This window comes from Schistocerca gregaria, chromosome 3, assembly GCF_023897955.1.
Source record: "Schistocerca gregaria isolate iqSchGreg1 chromosome 3, iqSchGreg1.2, whole genome shotgun sequence".
Classification (NCBI taxonomy): Eukaryota; Metazoa; Arthropoda; class Insecta; order Orthoptera; family Acrididae; genus Schistocerca; species Schistocerca gregaria.
The window spans coordinates 849449037-849470157 of record NC_064922.1 but is presented as its reverse complement, the minus strand read 5'-3'; the positions used below and the strand labels follow the sequence as shown (position 1 = coordinate 849470157).

The 21121-nt window shown below is 40.3% G+C and overlaps 1 protein-coding gene across 2 annotated transcripts in view; it reads right to left on the bottom strand.

Moving 5' to 3' along the window:
* Window positions 1-5388, bottom strand: part of LOC126354775 (adenosine 3'-phospho 5'-phosphosulfate transporter 2) — a 50728-nt gene extending 45340 nt beyond the window's left edge. For both annotated transcript variants that reach the window (XR_007565381.1, XM_050004671.1), the window contains exons 1-3: window positions 5078-5388; window positions 4259-4377; window positions 3796-4058 (exon numbers count right to left, since the gene is read on the bottom strand). Coding sequence is in view for 1 of the 2 variants with exons in the window: in XM_050004671.1 (XP_049860628.1) it covers window positions 3796-4058; window positions 4259-4377; window positions 5078-5266 (571 nt within the window). In the remaining variant the exon portion in view is untranslated. The remainder of the gene's footprint in view (window positions 1-3795; window positions 4059-4258; window positions 4378-5077) is intronic.
* Between the last annotated feature and the right edge of the window lie 15733 nt (window positions 5389-21121).

Genomic DNA, 21121 nt, shown 5'->3' with positions numbered 1-21121 from the left:
ATAGTGTACACCAAAGAATATATATTATCTGCTCTTCATAAATTATGAATAACGCATAAATTTTAAATTAGAAATAAATGAAAAAGGTTATGATTAAGAATTGAGAAAATACACAAGACTCGTATTTTCATTACAGTTTTTCTTTGCATTCCCTTGATGTTTTCATTATGTGAAGTTTAGCAGCAGTTTTGTATTCTACTGACAAGGTAACTAAATTTAGCAGTCTGATTTCACACTTCTTTGACCTTTAGCAGTTTTTCACCATCTTTAATTTACTGAAACTGCATTCACAAGGTGCTGCAGTCACTGACATTGTCATAAATATCCTCAAGGTTATTCAGATGTTTGGATAAGCATCTCCTAACACCTCAGCACCTGTAAGCTGTGTAGGCAGCAGTTTTGTGACCTGTGCACTTTTGACACATCAGCCATGTTAGCAATAGGCATCTGTAGGTTAGTACATTGATTTGCAAAACTTGCGAGACAAAAGTAATTTTCGCTGCACTGCCAAGTAACATACCTAGGTGAAACTTGGACCATACATAGAAAGAACTGCTACAGTATAGTACAGAAGGTAACTGAAAGAGATACTCGAGACAAACAGAAATGAGACTTTAATCTGAAACAACTACACTGAAGACCCTGGATATTACATAACATGTGACTTCATTCTTAAGACAGTGTGTCATCACCATGAATAATAATGCATTCGCTGCAATGTGGTCCCATGCAGGCCACAAGTTTGGTACCAGAGTTCTCGTGATAGGACGTTCCATTCCTCCGCCAGTGCGGTTGACAACTGCTGCATGGTCATTGGTGCATTTGGACATGCTGCAGTACTTCTCCCCAGTGAATCTCACGTCTGATCAATGGGATTCAAGTCAAGGGAACAGGCAGGCCAGTCCATTTGCTGAACACCCTCAGGTTCCGAGAGCTCCTCCGCTTGCACTGTTCTATGTCATCGTGCATTCTCACCCATAAAAATGAAGTCTGGCCCGAATGCACCTCTGAAAAGATACACATGGAGAAGGAGCACATCATCACAACAATGTTCACCAGTGAATGTACCATATTCAAAGATTTGGAGGTCAGTGCACCCACGCAACATTATGCCTCCCCACACCGTACCACTTGGCTCACTGAAACGATTATATTCAACAATGTTGATGGGTGCATTGCATGTTCCCACTTCTCACCATAGGAGGTGACATCCATCATTATCAAATATGGCCATTTTGGTGGTACACGTGTTAAGGACTGGAGAGGCATAATGCTGCACGAGCATACTGACCTCCACTTTTTGAACACGATACAGTCACCGGTAAATGTTATTCTAACACTGTACTCCTTCCCCATCTGTGATTTTTCAGAGTGCATTTGGCCATGACCTTATTTTTATGGATGAATAAGGGTGCTCGCATCAAATGGTACAGGTGGAGGAGCCCTTGGAACTAGAGGGTATTCAGCAAATGGACTGGCCTGCCCATTCCCTTGACTTAAATACCATCGAGAGCATGTGTGATTCATTGGGGAGACGTACTGCAGCACTTCCGCGTGCACCATGACCATGCAACACATGTCAACTGTGTTGGTGGAGAAATGGATCATCTCATCACAAGAACTCCTTACCAACTTTGTTGCTTGTATGGGAGCATGTTGAATGGCAGACCATGATGCTCACACATGCTATTAAGAACCATGTCCCACGTTTTCTAATGTCCAGCGATCATGCCTACTTCAGTGTAATTATTGTTTTTGGATTAATGGGTCATTTCTGTTAGTCTCATTGTGTATTTCTTTCAGTTACCTTCTGTACCAGTTCTTTCTATGTAGCGTCCAAGTTCATTGAATTATTTCCCTCATCGGTAACACATTGTGCGATGGTTGCTTTCATCTAGCTTTACACACCAGTGTAATTTCCATATGATTCTCCTTGGATGAAATGACCTCGCAGAAATTAAATTGTAACAGCAGCACATGTTTACATTCATGGGCTGAGGGGAAGGGAAATCAACAGAATTCATGTATCTCTCCCAGTTAATTCTTAAACCATCTTTCTAGTTGTTTTTTTCTGGCCAGTTTTTGCACACCCTCTGTTAACTGTTCAAGTAGCTTTTGCTGACGCCTATCTTGTCTCACTCTACACCCCTGAAGACTATTTCCATTGGTGGGACCTACAGAACACATGTACGAATTAATGAGACTGCGAAGATTTGCTTTTACTTACTTCAACCAGAGCTGATACAAGACTGATCATGGGGCAACACGACTTCCACAAAGCCAACATGTATGTATTTAACAGTTCTCTCTACTTTTACCAGACCACACGTGACACTGTACAGTAAGTTTTAAGTGTTGTTAGCTTGCTAACTTTGACACCTGACATCCTCTGCTAAAATCATTATGCATCTGTCTTAATAATGTTAATAAGAAATCACCACAGTTGTACTGATACTTATGTCACAACCAGTTTAGTTCGAAAGAACATTTCAAGGTTATCAACAGTTTTGATAGGAAATCCACCAATTACTCTTATGAAGACTATTGCTAACCTGATGGTGTTCTCTCAAACAAAATCATTTGTGATATAAGGAATATGTATCAATACAGCTGTGGTGGTTTGTTGTTAATATTAAACAAGGAGTCAGCTGTGACCATCATGATCATTTGTCTCAAGCTTTCTGTTGCCTTGATTGTGTCTGGAATTTGGTTTTCACACAACTTGAAACCTTGTACTATGAGCCCATTTTTCCTGTAGTTGCTGTACTACATGGAATTACTGAAAATTGCTGTACCATATGTCGGCTTTGACCCATGATGCCATAAAGTGACATATACCACTACCTGAACCATGATGTTGCCCATTACACACGCAGACAGATACAAACAAAAAAAATTTAATATAAAAAATAACATGAAACTGACAGGAAAAGTGCATGAATCGGGGAGGGGGTTTGGGTGAGAACAAACTAAATATATGACAATCCTAACATGAAGGCATACAAAAACAAATAGAAACACAAAAAGAAACCAAATAAAAACCTCAGCAGTTAACAAATCCAACAAATATAGCTGGGGGAGGGGAGAAGGGTGCAGGAAGGAGGGGCAAACATTGGAAATTTCACTTTGTGTTTGTGTGTGTGTGTAAATTTATATTGGAATAGTTTATCATTCTGTGGTTTGGGTTAGTACTTGAAGTTCTTATTTAATAGTTAATCGTTCTGCATACTGTGGAGTGTGTTGTTATTTTGGCCTGATTAGGTTTTGATACTAATTAGTTGTGGTTTGTTGGTATCATGGAATATGGTTCAGATATATAGGTCAAATGAAATTTCTGGTACCTGGTTTTGGAGTTATTTGTGTGTTTGTGGTGTTGTTTGATATGTATAAGTCAAGTGAAATTTCTGATACCTAGTTTTTTGTAGGATTTTGTTGGTTTGTGGTGTTGTGAAATCCTGGACTGCTACCTAGCAGCAGAAGTTTTCTTGTCCTCTTTTACTATTCTATCAACTTATAGTTAGGGCTTCTTCACAGGTTAGCTACAGCTTACATTCTTCTTCATCCATTCAATGTCCTTCCTACTGCAATTGAGATAACATGCCAAATCTATCCTTTACAAGACCTTACGGAAAGGTACACAAGAGATACTAAACACTTCCTCAATTCCATGTGAATCAAAATATTCCTAAACTTTAATAGTATTTATAATACCAACTTCAGTGAATAAAATAACATTTACCAATCTAAATTAATGGAATTACACTAGTGATGGCAATAAACATCTCTCACACTCACCTAGAACACTAAATTTAGGAGAGACCTGACTGTCTGCAAGAGTGAACAGTGTCAGACCCAAGCACATACAGCCAGCCGCAGCAAAATCTAGTAAACCATAACGCTTGTGCTGAATCAGTATGCTGCCAATCAAAACTGGTATCAGTTTACAGCATTTGAAAATAACCTGGGTTGGATAGTTAAGGTAGCCAAGAGATGAATTGGAGAATCCCATTGTGCCCAACGTCAACATAGCCAGGAGCAAGTATGTTTTGATTGGTATTCTGCAAATAAATTACCTTATCATTCTCGAGGATGAGGTGAACAAACACTAGTAAGGATATTTGTCAGTTTCATTTCAATTTTTATCGAGCTACCAAGAACAAACTAAAATAATTTTTCAAAATATTAGTGTATACTGATGAAAATTTTAATACTTTTCAATACCTTGATTAAATAAGTGTGTAATTAATAATGTACTCACTTTCTAGTTACATTTTTTACAGATGTTTCCACAAATCCAAAAACAGTATAGTAAGCAAATTGTACCAAGGTTAGATACCATCCATAAGGCTTAAAACCATCAAGGGTAAATATTAACTCCTGTAAATAAAATAATCTCCAGCTAGTGCAATTATTGGAATGCAGAGTACTACATATAGAAACTTTGAACTAAACAACACTTATTAGTGATCAATGTATTCTGAACAATAAAGTCTGTAAGTATAAATTCCCTTAGCTTCAATGGTGACAGAAGGTGGTAGACACATCGGCTGATAAAGAACTGACAGAACAATATTTATTTATTTCTCTCTTTTTCCTGTTTCCAACGAGCTTTATTTGTAGTTTTCTTTCAAGTTTACATGGCAAAATGTAAATGATAAAGCAAATTAAGAATAAAGTTTGTCATATAACAATCAAAGTCCATGATTAGGCATGCTGTTGTAATTGATGTCTCTTCAGATTTTCATTTATAGGGTGGAGGCATTCATTGTAATACATACCACTGTTTGAGGATTTTGAATGAGCCTTTTAACATGCCGAAAGATAGAACCACTTTGCTCTAAAACCAACTGCATGTAAATTTGACATCAATAGTCAGGACGCAAGAGAAATCAGGGAAAATTATACACATTTTTCCACCTTTACTGAATTCTTGATTGATAGGGAAATCGGTGCTTATATGTAGGTGACGTATTCAGTCTTGACAATTTTCTTACTTTGAAGTATCCACCGATTAGACAATACAAGAAAGTGTTGCTTTTTTAAAGTTTTGAGTATAGTTGCTAAATTAATGTAGTACCTGAAGGTAACCATACAGCAAATAAAATCCAAAAACTCCTACGGAGCATATCACAACCTGCCGAATTTGGCTCAATGTGCTAATGTCAAAACATAAAACTTTGATTTCTGTTCTCGTGTCAGTCCGGTTTGCATTTCCCTGAATTGAGCCCTTAATACGTTCATCTTCGATTGAGAGTTTCACACTCATTGCCACATTTACGGCACAGTATTTCCATACGTATTCTTTATTTTGCCGCTAACACGTCAACGCAGATTTAAATACCACGTTTATACGACAAAAGACTTTAGCCTACGAAGTTTGTACTCGTCAATAGCAGAGATGTGTCCTCGACGTGTAAACGCCAAGCACCAACCAAGGAGTTTAGGAGTAATTGGGTTCCCTGTTATTTCTGTTTTATATGTCCATCGTTTCCTTCTTGATGTAAGTTATAAATTTGACGAATTGCTGAATAAAACAGTCAAATTATTAAAAAGATAGAAAACAACTAAGATATGAAACATGGCCACCCCTGCTAGCAGGCGGCTGTATATGGAATGAGATTGCTCTAGTTGTTGTACATAGGCCAATTCACACTGGCCGCCACGTCGCGTCAAAACATTCCACAGTGCATTTCAAATTTCGGCATTCACATAGGCTGTCAACGGATCGTCACGATCACATCACGTCTCAGGAAGAAAGTTTTGACAGTGGCTCTAATGAAGGAAAAAATACAATTTGTATGATATTAGCTACCTAATTAAAAAAATGGATCTGGTAAATATGTTGTTTGATGTATTTGTATGTGTATATTTTCGCCGGCAAATAAATATTGATGTTTCGAAATGTTGGTTCACTCCTTAAGGCCCATCCACACGCAACGATCTGTCTGCGCAAATGTCTGCGCACATCACATCTGTGCAGACATGGTTGTATGTGGACAGAATATTTGCATCAACCTGAAGTGTGTGCAAACCTGAAAGTTGGAGTTGGAGGTTTGAGCAAAACCTCTCAAATCTGTGGGTTCCAACCACATATGCGCAGACAAGTTGGAGCGTGTGAACAGGAGATCGCCGTAAATCTGGAGCGAAACAGCTGTTTGCTCAGTCTAGTGTTGGTATTTGTGCGCACAGGGCATTAAAATGGCTGATACTCGTTAGTGTTCTCGAGAGTTTGTAAGTGAATTCATTGAAATATATAGAAACTACCCATGTTTGTGGAAGATTAAAATAAAGAATTTAGTGACCGAGACAAAAAGACAGCAGCTTACAATGCTCTAATTGAAAAGTTGTGGGTATTATTTCACTTAACTCTTATTTCGACATTGCAGTTGAAAATTCCAAATCCTGGTAGCTCCTTCCTGTTCCTAGGAATCTTAATGTTACCGCCAGCCGTTCATGAGGAGAAATTGCCCTTCTCTATACAAGTATTTTTTTCTCATAATATGGGGGGTTTACAAGCTTTAAGAGATAATTATAAGTTTCGACATCCATCCGCAAATAATTTCGCCAGTCGTTAGGTTCGCTCTGCAACTCTCGCAGTAAATTTACGTAAGAAAACTGCTTTTGCTTTAGCAGCCATTGTCTATACCAGTTTGACCGCTTTCTCTGTTTCCTGCGGTTGGTCTGAATGTTTTTTGCAACACAGACCACAACAGAACTTCCTCCATTTCTATATTTCAAAATAACTGAATTAAATTTTTGAAGTTTACAGGGAATGTAGTCGCTTGCCACTGATATTTCTTTTCTACACCGACAGATGGTGGACGAGTAGTAGATTGGGGTTTGAGTCGTGTGAACACACCACATTTGCAGCGATCTTTTGCATGTACAGACATCTGCGACGATGTCTGCGCAGACAGATCGTTGCGTGTGGACCAGGCTTTAGCATTATAGTCTAACAAAACATGTAAGACTGTGTTATCACCTCACCACTAGAAGATACATTATGAGGTTTGCTTTGGCCATTAATAAACTTCATTGTTGTTAGCTTCTCAGTTTACATACTGGGTCGTATGAATAAAAAAGGGAACATTCTCTGAAGAAGATTCTAAGAACAATAGAAATTCTCTAAGGGCCGATTCTACAATCTCCGATTAGTAGCTCTATTCACGGAATAGCGAGAGAAACGCGTTGTGCGAACCTGGATGAACACATAAACTAAAAACAAACTTAGGATAACTTAACCGGCGATTTTAGACCAGTTAGATTTAAGTGTCCGGAAGTCATTTCTGAAAGTATTTGTATGGAGTGTAACCATGTATGGAAATGAAACTTGAACGATAACTAGTTTGGACAAGAAGAGAATAGAAGCTTTCGAAATGTGGTGCTACAGAAGAATGCTGAAGATTAGATGGGTAGATCACATAACTAATGAGGAAGTATTGAATAGGATTGGAGAGAAGAGAAGTTTGTGGCACAACTTGACCAGAAGAAGGGATCGGTTGGTAGGACATGTTCTGAGGCATCAAGGGATCACAAATTTAGTATTAGAGGGCAGCGTGGAGGGTAAAAATCGTAGAGGGAGACCAAGAGATGAATACGCTAAGCAGATTCAGAAGGATGTAGGTTGCAGTAGGTACTGGGAGATGAAGAAGCTTGCACAAGATAGAGTAGCGTGGAGAGCTGCATCAAACCAGTCTCAGGACTGAAGACCACAACAACAACAGAGACAGATGCAGCTGCAGACGGCAATGAGATTTTTTCTAAAATGTTCCCGAGGTTGAGGAAGGAGAAAAAGTGAGACGACGCCGATTCCGAATTTAATCCAGATTTCGCTTATCAAAGGAAGATGTACTTCGTATTTACAATCTTGTAAGTGAGAAACTGGAGCACAGGACGGGCAGTTGGGACTATTTCTCCGTTTTCTAAAATAATACTGTTTATTTGTACTATTACGCATTTAATTTCAATAATTAGTGAATTCCTTCTCGTTATTTATGTAAACCAGTCACATTAAATGGTCAATTCGTGCCAAAATAGTCTTATTTATTTGGCATGTTTTACAATTGCTGCAGGGGTGGAAAGCACTGTTTTGTTTTACCTGAAGAGCCAAAGAAGCTGGTATAGGTATGCGTATTCAAATACAGAGATATTTAAACAGCCATAATGCTGCACTGCGGTCGGTCTGGTGCAGTTGCATGCACGCACACGCAACATTCCGAGTTGTGATGTCAGAGCTTGAGGATCTCAGTATGGCACAGGGTGCGGCAAAACGTCGTCGGGTGGAGCTTGCTTCGTTGGTGGTCCGATTCGGCCCCACCCTCAATGCTACAACTGCCAAGCTGTTGGACATGTTGCCATGTTGTGCACACTATCCACACGCTGTGTTAAGTGTGCTCGGGAATATACCAGGCGCGACTGTACTCGGAAGAAGATGGATGTACCACCCAAATCCACCGGGTGTGGTGGGTAACATGTCGCTTCTTACGGGATGTCACAGCTTCCAATAGGCAGAGGCAAGGAGCCATGGCCAAGGTCATGGCGCTGTCAAGGGACCTGCACCAGTCAGATCTGGAGGCAATAATGCTGCTGCTGCTACCTCTGGTTCCACTCCAGAGCCCCCACCTGCAGCAGTGCCTGTCTCCACCACTGCAGCTGCAGGTGCCAAGAAGGACCGCCGACCATGGGTTCCAGCACCTCCGTCAGAATGACATGCCACAGAACAGCAGCAGTGTTACGACCACGACCAGTAACACTATGACCACACCCCACAGGGACGTCAGGCCGACATGATGCCTACCCCGGCTCAACACCCACAAGCTGCTCCTGCACCCTCACAGGAGATGCTACAAGTCTGGATGAAATGAAACGCCTTCTCCAGGAACTTTGGGAGCTTCTCAAGGAAATACCCCAGCAACTCGTCGCCACTATCACTGCAGTCATTCAGGCGTTTTGCACCGAATCTCTGACCACCCAGCATGCAGTGTAATCGACGATGTGTAATTGTATGTGTGTGGAATGACCAGGCTAAGGAATGAGTCCATCGATGTTCGTCTGGTACCTGAGACATTCCTAAAGCCTGGAGTTCATGTTTGTGCTGCAAATTATGTGTGTTATCGGACTGACAGGCCCAACCATGGTGGTGATACAGCTGTGTATATCCTAACATCACTGATGCACCATCAAGTTCAGTTCCTGCCACTGCACACACTGGAGGACACAGCTGTCATCGTTGAAACATCGAATGCATACATCACGTTTGTGGCAGTTTACTGCCAGCCCAGCCGACTGTTGCTTCTGGAGGATGTCAAGACGCTGTTAGTATTACCTGGGAAAGTCTTTGCTGGAATGACTTAAACACCAAGTATGCTGGAGTTCCCCAAGGCCCCATACTTGGCCCCTAGTGTATATTCTATACACCTCTGATATGCCTCAGATGAACGGAGTACACCTCACCCCCTATGCCGATGACGTGGCGCTCTTTATGGGACATATGAACGCTGGACATCTCCACAGTTGAATGGAAGAAGTGGCTGAAACCATCAGTCAGTGGACAAAATAAAAAAAAAGATGGCGACTTAGCTTCAATGGAGCTTAGATACAAACGCTCCTCATCAACAAGAAGTGTGTCCAAGCAAACTTCCCACAGATTACTGTCAGGGGAATTGCAGTATCTTGGAGCGCTACAGCGAAGTGCTTGGGAGTAACGTTGGACAGGAGGCTAATGTGGGGACAGCACATCGACGACGTCGTCTGGAAGGCCAGAGATCAACTGACCCAACTGTACCCATTCCTCAACCCATCAGTGACACTAACTCCAAAACTATGTGTGATGCTTTATGTCACACTCATCTGACTGATCATCGACTATGCTGCCATGGTTTGGGGCAATGCAGCGGTGACTTGCGTTAGTCACCTGCAATGGCTCCAGAACTGGGCTCTGCAGCTGGTATTACATCTGCCTTGGGATTACTTTATTTATTTTATTTACACATCAAGTTCTGTAGGACAAAATTGAGGAGCAAATCTCCAAAATCATGGGACATGTTAGTACATTAAATTAAAATGTAAAAGTTATAACAGATAAAAATAAAATGTTTATAAACCTGAAACAAGTCAAGCCATAAGTTTAAGTAAACGCTATCAACAATAAAACAAGAATCAGCTTAATTTTTCATGGAAGTCCTCAACAGAATAGGAGTGACCATGAGGAAACTCTTCAGTTTAGACTTGAAAGCGCATGGATTACTGCTAAGATTTTTGAATTCTTGTGGTAGCTTATTGAAAATGGACGCAACAGTACACCTTTCCGCATAAGAGTTAAGGAAGTCCGAAACAAATGTAAGTTTGAGTTCTTCTGTTAACAAGAAATGATATATATATATATATATATATATATATATATATATATATATATATATATATATATATATATATAGAGAGAGAGAGAGAGAGAGAGAAAGAGAGAGTGCGAGAAAAGTCAATGTCAAAATACCCAGACTTATGAACATGGGTCAACAAGAGGTTTGTGAATGTACACCACTTATTACTCAAACCACCAGTTTCTTAGGTAAAAATATCCTTTTAGAATGGGAAGAGTTACTCCAAAATATGATATAATACGATATAAGAGAATGAAAAGAAGCAAAGTAGACTAATTTTCGTGTCAAACGATCACTCACTTCTGATACCGTTCAAATAGTAAAAATGGCAGTATTAAGTCTTTGAACAAGATCCTGAATGTGGGCTTTCCATGACAGTTTACTATCTATCTGAACACATAGAAATTTGAACTGTCCAGTTTCACTAATCATATGGCTATTCTGAGAAATTAGAAGGTCAGGTTTTGTTGAATTGTGTGTTAGAAACTGTAAAAACCGAGTCTTACTATGATTTAGCATTAGTTTATTTTCTACAAGTCATGAACTTATGTAATGAACTGCACTATTTAAAACTGAACCAATGATGCACACAATATCCTTTACTACCAAGCTATGGTCATCAGCAAACAGAAATATTTTAGTTACCCTTAATGCTAGAGGGCATATCATTTATATGGATAAGGAACAGGAGTGAACCCAACACTGATCCCTGGGACACCTCCCATTTGACCATAGCCCACTCAGACCAAATATCACAGCCATGGTGAATGGTGACATTTTGCTGTCTGTTGCTAAAGTAAGAGGTGAATCAACTGTGAGCTACTCCCCGTATTCCATAATGGTCAAACTTCTGGAGCAATATTTTGTGATCAACACAATCAAACACCTTAGTTAAATCAAAAAATATGCCTAGTGTTCGAAACCTTTTGTTTAACCCATCCAGTAACTCACAGCCAATACACACAAGCCGACCTCATTTGGATCTCCAATATACCTATCATCTGATATAGATTCTGCCAGGCTGCTCAACTCTTCTACAAGAAGACCATCTAGTCAACCATCACCTTATCCGCACACTGGGCTATTGGGTACAGCATCTCAACGCTACCAGATGGCCTCACCTGCTTTGTGATGGCTAAGTCATAAGAAACCCTGGATGACACCATTCACGCTGATCGATAGGACACCACCATGATGCTAGGCTAACAATGCTTGTATAGTCAGTTTAGAGACATAGCTCACAAGCTTGAATTCCACAATAGGGACCCATCTTGTCTCTGTCATGAGACAGCAGCAGCACAGTTGTTAGATCGGTTAGTGCAGCTACAATGACAGGTTATCAAGATTTAAGTGAGTTTGAACGTGGTATTATTGTGAGTGCATGAGCGATGGGACATAGTATCTCTGGGGTAGCGATGAAGTGGGGATTTTCTCTTATGACCATTTCATGAGTGTATCATGAATATCAGGAATCTGGTAAAACATAAAATCTCTGACATCTCTGTGGCTGGAAAAACATCCTGCAGAAACAGGACCAACAACGACTGAAAAGAATTGTTCAACGTGACAGAAGTGCAACCCGTTTGCAAATTGCTGCAGATTTCAATGTTAGGCCATCAACAAGTGCCAGCATGCAAACGATTCAACAAAACATCATCAATATGGGTTTTTGGAGCCAGAAACCCAATCATGTACCCTTGACGACTCCAAAACACAAAGTATTATATCTCACCTGGGCCCATCAGCGCTGACATTGGACAGTTGATGACTGGGAAGAAGTAGGCTGGTCAGACGAGTCTCGTTTAAAATTGTATCAAGCAGGTGGACATGTATGGCTATGGGGACAACCTCATGAATCCATGGACCCTGCATGTCAGCAGGGTACTGTTCAAGCTGGTGGAGGCTTTGTAATGGTGTGGGGCACATGCAGTTGGAGTGATAGGGGACCCTTCATATGTCTATATAGATTCTGACTAGGTGACACGTATGTAAGCATCCTGACTGATCACCTGCATCCATTCATGTCCATTGTGCATTCTGACGACTTAGGCAATTCTAGCAGGACAATGCAACACTCCACATGTGCGAAATTGGCTCCAGGAACTCTCTTCTGAGATTAAACAGATCCGCCAGTCACCAAACTCCCTGGACATGAACATTCTTGATCGTATCTGGGATGCCTTGCAACATGATGATCAGAAGAGATATCCAGCCCTTCGTACTCTTGCGTTTTTATGGACAGCCCTGCACACTTCATAGTATCAGTTCCCTCCAGCACCACTTCAGCCATAGTCGAGGCTATGCCACATCATGTTGCAGCACGTCTGCATGCTTGTGGGGGTCCACACAATATCAGTTTCTTTGGCTCTTTACTGTATTTAGCAATGCCTTAATAGGCTAATCAAATCGAAGAACCATACCAGTTATGGGTACTATTTCTGTTAACAGCTGTTTCAGTTTTAGACATAAACAATGATTTTTCATGCAGAAAAACAATTTAATTAAAGGTAGTGTGCCAATTTCGTTCAGACACATTACTTCAGCACCAGAAAATGTTGTTCACTCTGTTTTCTATTAGGAATGACCGTTTTTGTAAATAATACAGCAGTGTCACAACAACTTTTGCCTTTTAGTGAAAGTATTAGCTTTACAGGTGCATCAATGCTTCAGAGCAACAACATTGTGTCCCACTTACCATTATTGACTGAAACCTGTGAATTATCTGTGGTTAATCAAGCTAAGTTTAACACAGTAAGATTAAAAGGAAACTTAATATGTAAAAATGGTAATGCCTCCTCAGCTACAGAACATAGCTATTCTGTTTCTCAATTATCAGTGTTATCCACAGAAGCCCATCCATGTTGTTGTTGTGGTTGACTTATTGACTCTTAAATCTATACTCGATGTTAATAAATTTCTCGTCGACAGAAACGTTTTCCTTTCCATAGCCAGTCTACATTTTATATCCTCTCTACATCGACGATCATCAGTTATTTTGCTCCCCAAATAACAAAACTCGTTTACTACGTTAAGTGTCTTATTTCCAAATCTGACACCCTCATTGTCACCTGATTTAATTCGACTATGTTCCATTATCCTCGTTTTTCTTTTGTTGATATTCATCTTATGTCCTCCTTTCAAGACACTGTCCATTCCGTTCAGCTGCTCTTCCAGGTCTTTTGCTGTCTCTGACAGTATTTCAATGTCGTTGGCAAACTTCAAAGTTTTGATTTCTTCTTTGTGGATTTTTATACCTACTCAAAATTTTTCCTTTGTTTACTTTTGCTTGTCCAATACACAGATTGAATAACATTGGGGATAGGCTACAACCATGTCTCACTCCTTTCTCACCCACTCCTTCCCTTTCATGCCCCTCGACTCTTATTAGTGCCATCTGGTTTCTGTACATATTGTAAATAGCTCTTTGCTTCCTGTATTTTACCCCTACCACCTTTAGAATTTGAAAGAGAGTATTCCAGTCAACATTATCAAAAGCTTTCTCTAAGTCTACAAATGCTAGGAACCTAGGTTTGCCTTTCCTTAACCTATCTTCTAAGATAAGTCGTGGGACGGTATTGGCTCGCGTGTTCCTACATTTCTCGTGAATCCAAAATGATTTTCCTCAAGGTCAGCTTCTACCAGTCTTTCCATTCGTCTGTAAGAATTCGTGTTAGTATTTTGCAACCACGACTTAATCAATTGATAGTTCAGTAACTTTTACACCTGTCAACAACTGCTTTGTTTAGGATTGGAATTAGTATATTCTTCTTGAAACCTGAGGGTATTTCGCCTGTCTCACACATTTTGTTCTCCAGGTGGAACAGTTTTGTCATGGCTGGCTCTCCCAAGGCTGTCAGTAGTATATTAGAACAAATAAGCCCTCGGTCACAAATATTAAGTCAAAGTTCAACAGGTTTCAACACTACTATGAGCGTCATCTTCAGAATTGAACTAACTGTTCTAAAACATAATAAATAAATAAAATTAAAGTTTGTACTGCCTGGAAAGAGATGCAGTACTTACAAGCCACATTTTAAAAAATCTAAGCCGGAAAGGCGACGTCATGAATAGTTATAAATAAGATGGCGAGCCATTAAGGGCTGCTCGTACTTGAGTGAACAAGCGTTACAACAAGACTCAGTAGTTCTAATGGAATGTTTTCTACTCCTGGGGCCTTGTTTTGACTTAAGTCTTTCAGTGCTCTGTCAGATTCTTCACATAGTATCATATTTCCCATTTCACCTTTATGTACATCCTCTTCCATTTCCCTAATATTACCCTCAAGTACATCGCCCTTGTATAGACAATCTATATACTCCTTCCACCTTCCTGCTTTTCTTTCTTTCCCATCCATATTTATCATAATATAATTGCTATATGTATGAGTTACAGGAGCACAATACGAATCTAGCTAACGAGTCTACGTAGTTCTAGTATGTGGAAGGAGTGTGTTCAGTGTCCTCCTTTATTTCAGATAAAGGTGATTTAAACTGAAATATCAAATATTGCACTTCTGGGAAGTACCATCTATCTGAGAGTGAGGACTTATTATGACTGATGAATGTAACAAAAAGTTTGATTGTATACTAATGTCTAGAACTAACTCAGTCACATCTACAGCAGAACATATTATTCACTCTTATCTCCCATTTAGACTACAACTTCCCATCTTTTAGTAAATGCTTCAGAGTGAAAACAATTATTCACCACCGGATATGATTCTTGTGTTTCTCGGTTTTTAGTATCATCCACATAACCACATCCATATTTATCATAGAGTAATTGTTAAGTGCGTCATAATAATATAGGTAGGTGCCACTCAGCTAACAGGAATCTTTAGTTATTGAATCTACACACTCATAACGCTGGAAGGAGTGCGTAACGAAACTGAAATGATGGTAGGCTACCAGTAATTTGGAGTCCGCGCGTCGGAAATGGGCGCGCTGGCGTGAGACTGCCAGGGAGCGCACCCTGATGCCATCTATTGGTGAAACCGGGAATTAACGGGAACTAGCGGAAAGGCAGCACCGCGATATCTGTCAGACAATGCACTAAGCTCTCGGACTCAAATATATTCTTTTTCTTGTGAATTATAAGTTATTACTGTATAATTTAATGTTAAGCGCTAGTAGTAAATCATTATGACTGTTATGAACTCCAGGGTAACAAATATAAAATTTCTTAAACACTAAATGATTTCGATAAAAATGTGGTAGGGGAAGGCCCCCACTCTTGGTGATACGAGCGTCGCTAGTGGTAGCTGGGGACACAAGGACTGAACAACAGAATGGCCTGGGTAGTGTTGACGTGATCAGACGTGTGTAACTGCTCAAGCAAAAGTGACTGTGCAACGTCGAAGACACGAATATCGTCGCCGTTTGTGGAGTAAAACGCGACGAATGGTTATCGAAGCCACTGGGGCTGATTGTAAGAGTTCCTGCGCACAGATTTTATGGCGAACGTGCAGGAGCTTATACGAGTGCTACGGCTCGTAGTTCCAGCCGCCATTAAGGGCATGAGGCGTGAAGAGTTGCGTTATCCACATAAATCTCAACACCAGCATCGGCACGGCTACCCAAGGCAAGACTGCTTGTAATTGTTAATTCGAACTTTACAGAAATGTAAAAGGAGAATACCACTTGTTCTTTTATGCAAGTACAGAGGACAGAATAAAGTTATGAGTAAAATTACGACACATGTTGTTCATTGTAAAGTGTAGTAACCTCAAACATAGTATAGTGAAATCAGACTGAGGCCACCATCACCTCTTTCATTTACAATTCTTTTTGTTGTAGAATACTTTAGCGTATAAGAATGTTGAAAAGAGCGCTGGTCACACCAGAATGAATCGCTATTTTATAGTTAACTTAAATTTTTCTAAGTAACTTTATAAGTAACATCACTTAAGTAATTCTATATCAATTGTTCAAAGAGTAATATCCAAAATCTTTATATAAAGTTGAAGGATAGAATTTTGTTAATCCAAATTGCATAAACAGTCTTGGTAGTAATTATCAAGTCAACACACAGAAATTGAAAGAGTATTTGCTTTGTTGAATCACCTTGAATGATCAGTAACAGTAACATTCAAAATTATGTTTAAATTCAACACAAGCCGTTTCACTTTGAAACGAGCCAAAAATTGATTTATTCTTTTGCTCCTTCAGAGCTGGCGACCGTAGTTATAAGTATTTTCAGAAGGGTTCGACGGTAAGTCTGCTGCTCTCGCTCTGCTGATAGGATTTTCCATTGCTGCTAGCAGTTGGGATTGGATACATAAGCCTACTACAAAGTTAAGTGGGTCAGGTAGGCAGTGTTACTGTGTGAACTGTAGGGCACTGTAGGCCGTGGATCGAACCTGTTCAATCATCATAGCTCTTTGGGATATAGTCTGGTTAGGAGTGTGCTAATCATTAGGTAAATACTGGCGAGTAACGGTCAAAATGTACACGCAAGTGAATAATAGCTTAGCAAGGACCACGTAGCACATAGTTAATGTTGTGCAATGGCGAGGGTATGAGCGGAGTAAAAGTGAACTGAGCGAGTGGCAGCTGTGCTGTTTTCAAATATTAACAACTTGAATTCACTACTACCTCTTACCATTGGGACTGAGCTATTTACTGTTATAATACGTAGCAGTAAGTGCAAAGACGTGTCAGCTACAAGTCCGTATTGATGATATACATATGGAATTAGGAAGCAGGTCAATCCGTCAGTGGAGCGGGTTAAAACAACCGAGTCAGTTGAGAACATACCCCATTTACTGATGGAAAGATTCGGCGGTTCGGTCGCAAGTGGCTAGCAAGTTATGTTTTTAAATTTGTCTTGTATAGTCAAACATATTGTCTCATGTCGTTCCTTTTCTTTCTTTCAGAAAAGACTCTGTTCCATCAAAGAAGCAATTATTATTGACACTGAAATATTTTGCTTCTGTGATTTTTTCTGTCCATGGGAGACTTCTTTGGTACTGACAAGCCGACTGCCAGAGAGTTTCTTAAAAGGATCTGTGAGAGACTGGACAACATGTACAAGGGACAATTTGGTTAATTATTTCAGTTATCTGATGTAGTTAAGTGAAAATAGAATAAAAACATATATGTGGAATAATATACTTTTATTCTGAAATCATTCGTTTTATTCGTATTTTCCAATCCTAATTTTCAGCTGCATTCTTTTTTTTAAACAATACAGATCTCTCTCTCTCTTCTCTGGTTCTTACCATGCTTCTTTTGAAGCAGCACCCCCAACTCTGTTAATTCTTCCACATTTGACATGTGTATCTTTATTCTGAAAACAAAACTGACAGTTTTAAACTGATGACTGTAGAAAAGGAACTACATAGTGAAGGTCTCGTGTGTCTAGTTACTTTCCCTTCCCTCCCAGATTAAATTTAGCTGCTAAACATGATTACAAAAGCTAAAATTAGGTTTAAAATAGCTACTGTTCCTAAAACATTTAAGTTGAGATACGATAACAGCTGCCACTTCAGGTATTTGCCTTAGGTGCATTTCTACCAGAGGATTATAAACAGGTTTATGTTTGACATCTTGGATATTCGGGAATATCCAAGATGTCAACAGATCGCCGGGAAAGCATGAAGAATTACAGGTTTATGTTTGATTATTGTAAATGTTGGCATCTTATACTTCATACAGGGTGACAATTATTGAACTACACGAAATAAAATCGTCATCGTTTCTCAATAGTTGGCCACAAGGCATGATGGGAATTAGTATGTACTGTGCAGTTTGGTTTAGTGATGAAGCCCAGTTTCATTTGGATGGGTTTTTCAATAGAGCAAAATTGGCGCATTTGAGGACTGAGAATCCGCATTTCACGGTCGAGAAGTCTCTTCACCCTCAACAGATGACTGTGTGGTGTGCAATGTCCAGTCATGGAATAATTGGTGCGATATTCCTTGATGGCACAGTGACTATTGAACGGTATGTGAAGGTTTTGGAAGACGATTTCATACCCATTATCCAAAGTGACTGATTTTGACAAGATGTGGCTCATGCAAGACGGAGCTCGACCACATTGAACCAGGAGAGCAAGTTGGGGACCACATTCTGGCTCTGGTGTACCTAAAGGCCATTGGCTTGGGACTCGATTGGCCGTCATATTCTCCACGTCTGAACATATGCGACTTGTACTGGTGGAATATATTAAAGACAAAGTGTATAGTAATAGCCCAAAAAAAAGTTATGAGCTGAAAACAGCGATTCAGGAGGCCATTGACATCATTGATGTTCCGACTCATCTGCGGTTATGCAATATTTGTCTATTCGTCGGCACCACAACATCGCCAATGATGGCAGGCATATCGAACATGTCCTTACCTAAATCCAAATATCTGTAGTGACGTTTACATGCTGAATAAAGTTCCTGCATGTCATTGTCTATAACTAATTTACGTTTTTTTCACATTCGCACATCAAAAAAGTTTTGCATCACCTCGGTTCCGAGAGTTCTGGAACCTGTGCAGAAAATTGGAATAGACATCACCATAAACACCATTTATGCCCTTTTTATTGCTCATGAAAACAACAACACCATATAGCGAGACCTTGAGAGGTGGTGATCCAGATTGCTGTACACACCAGTACCTCTAATACGCAGTAGCACACCCTCTTGCATTGATGCATGCCTGTATTCGTCATGGCATACTATCCACAAGTTCATCAAAGCACTGTTGGTCCAGATTGCCCCACTCCTCAACGGTGGTTCGGCGTAAATCCTTCAGAGTGGTTGGTAGGTCACATCGTCCATAAACAGCCCTTTTAAATCTATGCAAGGCATCTTCAATAGTGTTCACGTCTGGAGAACACGCTGGCCCCTCTAGTCGAACGATGTCGTTATCCTGAAGGAAGTCACGCACAAGATGTTCACGACGGGGGCGCAAATTGTCGCGCATGAAGATGAATGCCTCGCCAATATGCTGCCGATATGGTTGCACTATTGGTCGGAGTATGACATTCACATATCGTGCAGCTGTTACAGCGCCTTCCACGACCACCAGCGGCGTACATCGGCTTCCCTTAATGCCACCTGAAAACAACAGGAAACCTCCACATTGCTGCACTCGCTAGAGAGTGTGTCTAAGGCGTTCAGACTGATCGAGTTGCCTCCAAACATGTCTCCGACGATTGTCTGGTGGTAGGCATAAGCGACACTCATCGGTGAAGAGAATGTGATGCCAATCCTGAGCGGTCCGTTTGGCATGTGGTTGGGCCAATCTGTACCATGCTGCATGGTGTCGTGATTGCAAAGACGGACCTCGCCCATGGACGTCGGAGGTGAATTTGCGAATCTTGCAGCCTATTGTACACAGTTTGAGTCGTAACACAATGTCCTGTGGCTGCACAAAAAGCTTCACTCAATATGGTGGCGTTGCTGTCAGGGTTCCTGCGAGCCACAACCCGAATAGCCGTCATCCACTTCAGTAGTAGCCCTTGGCGGCCTGAGCGATGCATGTCATCGACAGTTTCTGTCTTTCTGTATCTCCTCCATGTCTGAACAACATCACTTTGGTTCACTTCAAGACACCTGGACATATCCCTTGTTCAAAGTCCTTCCTGGCACAAAGTAACATTGCGGAAGCGATCGAACGGCGGTATTGACCGTCTAAGCATGGTTGAACTACAGAGAAGACGAGCCAACTACCTCTTTCCTGGTGGAATGACTGGACCCAATCGGCTATTGGACATCTTCCATCTAATAGGTGCTGCTCATTCATGGTTGTCTATATCTTTGGGCAGGTTTAGTGACATCTATGAACAGTCAAAGAGACTGTGTCTGTGATATAGTATCCACAGTCAACATCTATCTTCAGGAGTTCTGGGAACCAGGGTGATGCAAAACTTCTTTAGATGTGTGTAGTTCATTAATTGTCACCCTGCATTTAGAGCTCAATATAATTATTAATAATCATATCACAGAAACAAGGTTTATATATGCCCAGTAACTGCAAAAGTGGATGCACAAAGTTCAGTAATTCAGGAAAGAGTTTCTACAGAAACCCCTTGAGGCTGTAATTAATTAATCGTCCTAAGACGTAAATACAACAGCAAGTTAGGCAGTAACACCTCTCAGGATTGTCAGTCAAATCAATCTCAATGACATCTGTGTTGACACAATTGGAGACTCTGAAAAACGATCAACTATTTCACAAAGCAGACTACATTTCACAGTTGCTGTTGTATTATGTCCCTGTTTGAACCGTGGCGTCCTTCCATTGATAATTTTATCAAATCGTAAATTTCATTGTGCAGGACTTGGAACTTACATTCTACATATCGAGCGCCACTGCTGTATTTCCTAGGCATAATATTTACATGTTTTTTTTCATGGGGGAGAAGAAATCGTACACCTCTTGTAGCTGCTCTACCGATCTGTGTGAGGTTGTTTATGAATGGAAACTGTTGCATATTTTTTCCCATACTTTAATCGGATATCTAGAAAGAACTCTTACTGGTCAAACAACAAATACCTGAGCCTTCAACCAATTTAAGGATAGATCGTTACACTGTTATACAAGCAAGTACCCAACAAACTTAGTTATCTGTTTTGCCCTAACGTTTCACTGAATGAGACAGCAGAAGTTTTCGTATTTTCTGCTATACGCTTGAACTTGTGTACAGTATCTACCAATCAAGCGAACAATTTTGTGAATTTCTGCATACAGTGACTAAAGTAAAAATGAAATGACGTACTCAAAAATGCCCATTATGCTCTTAACGTGC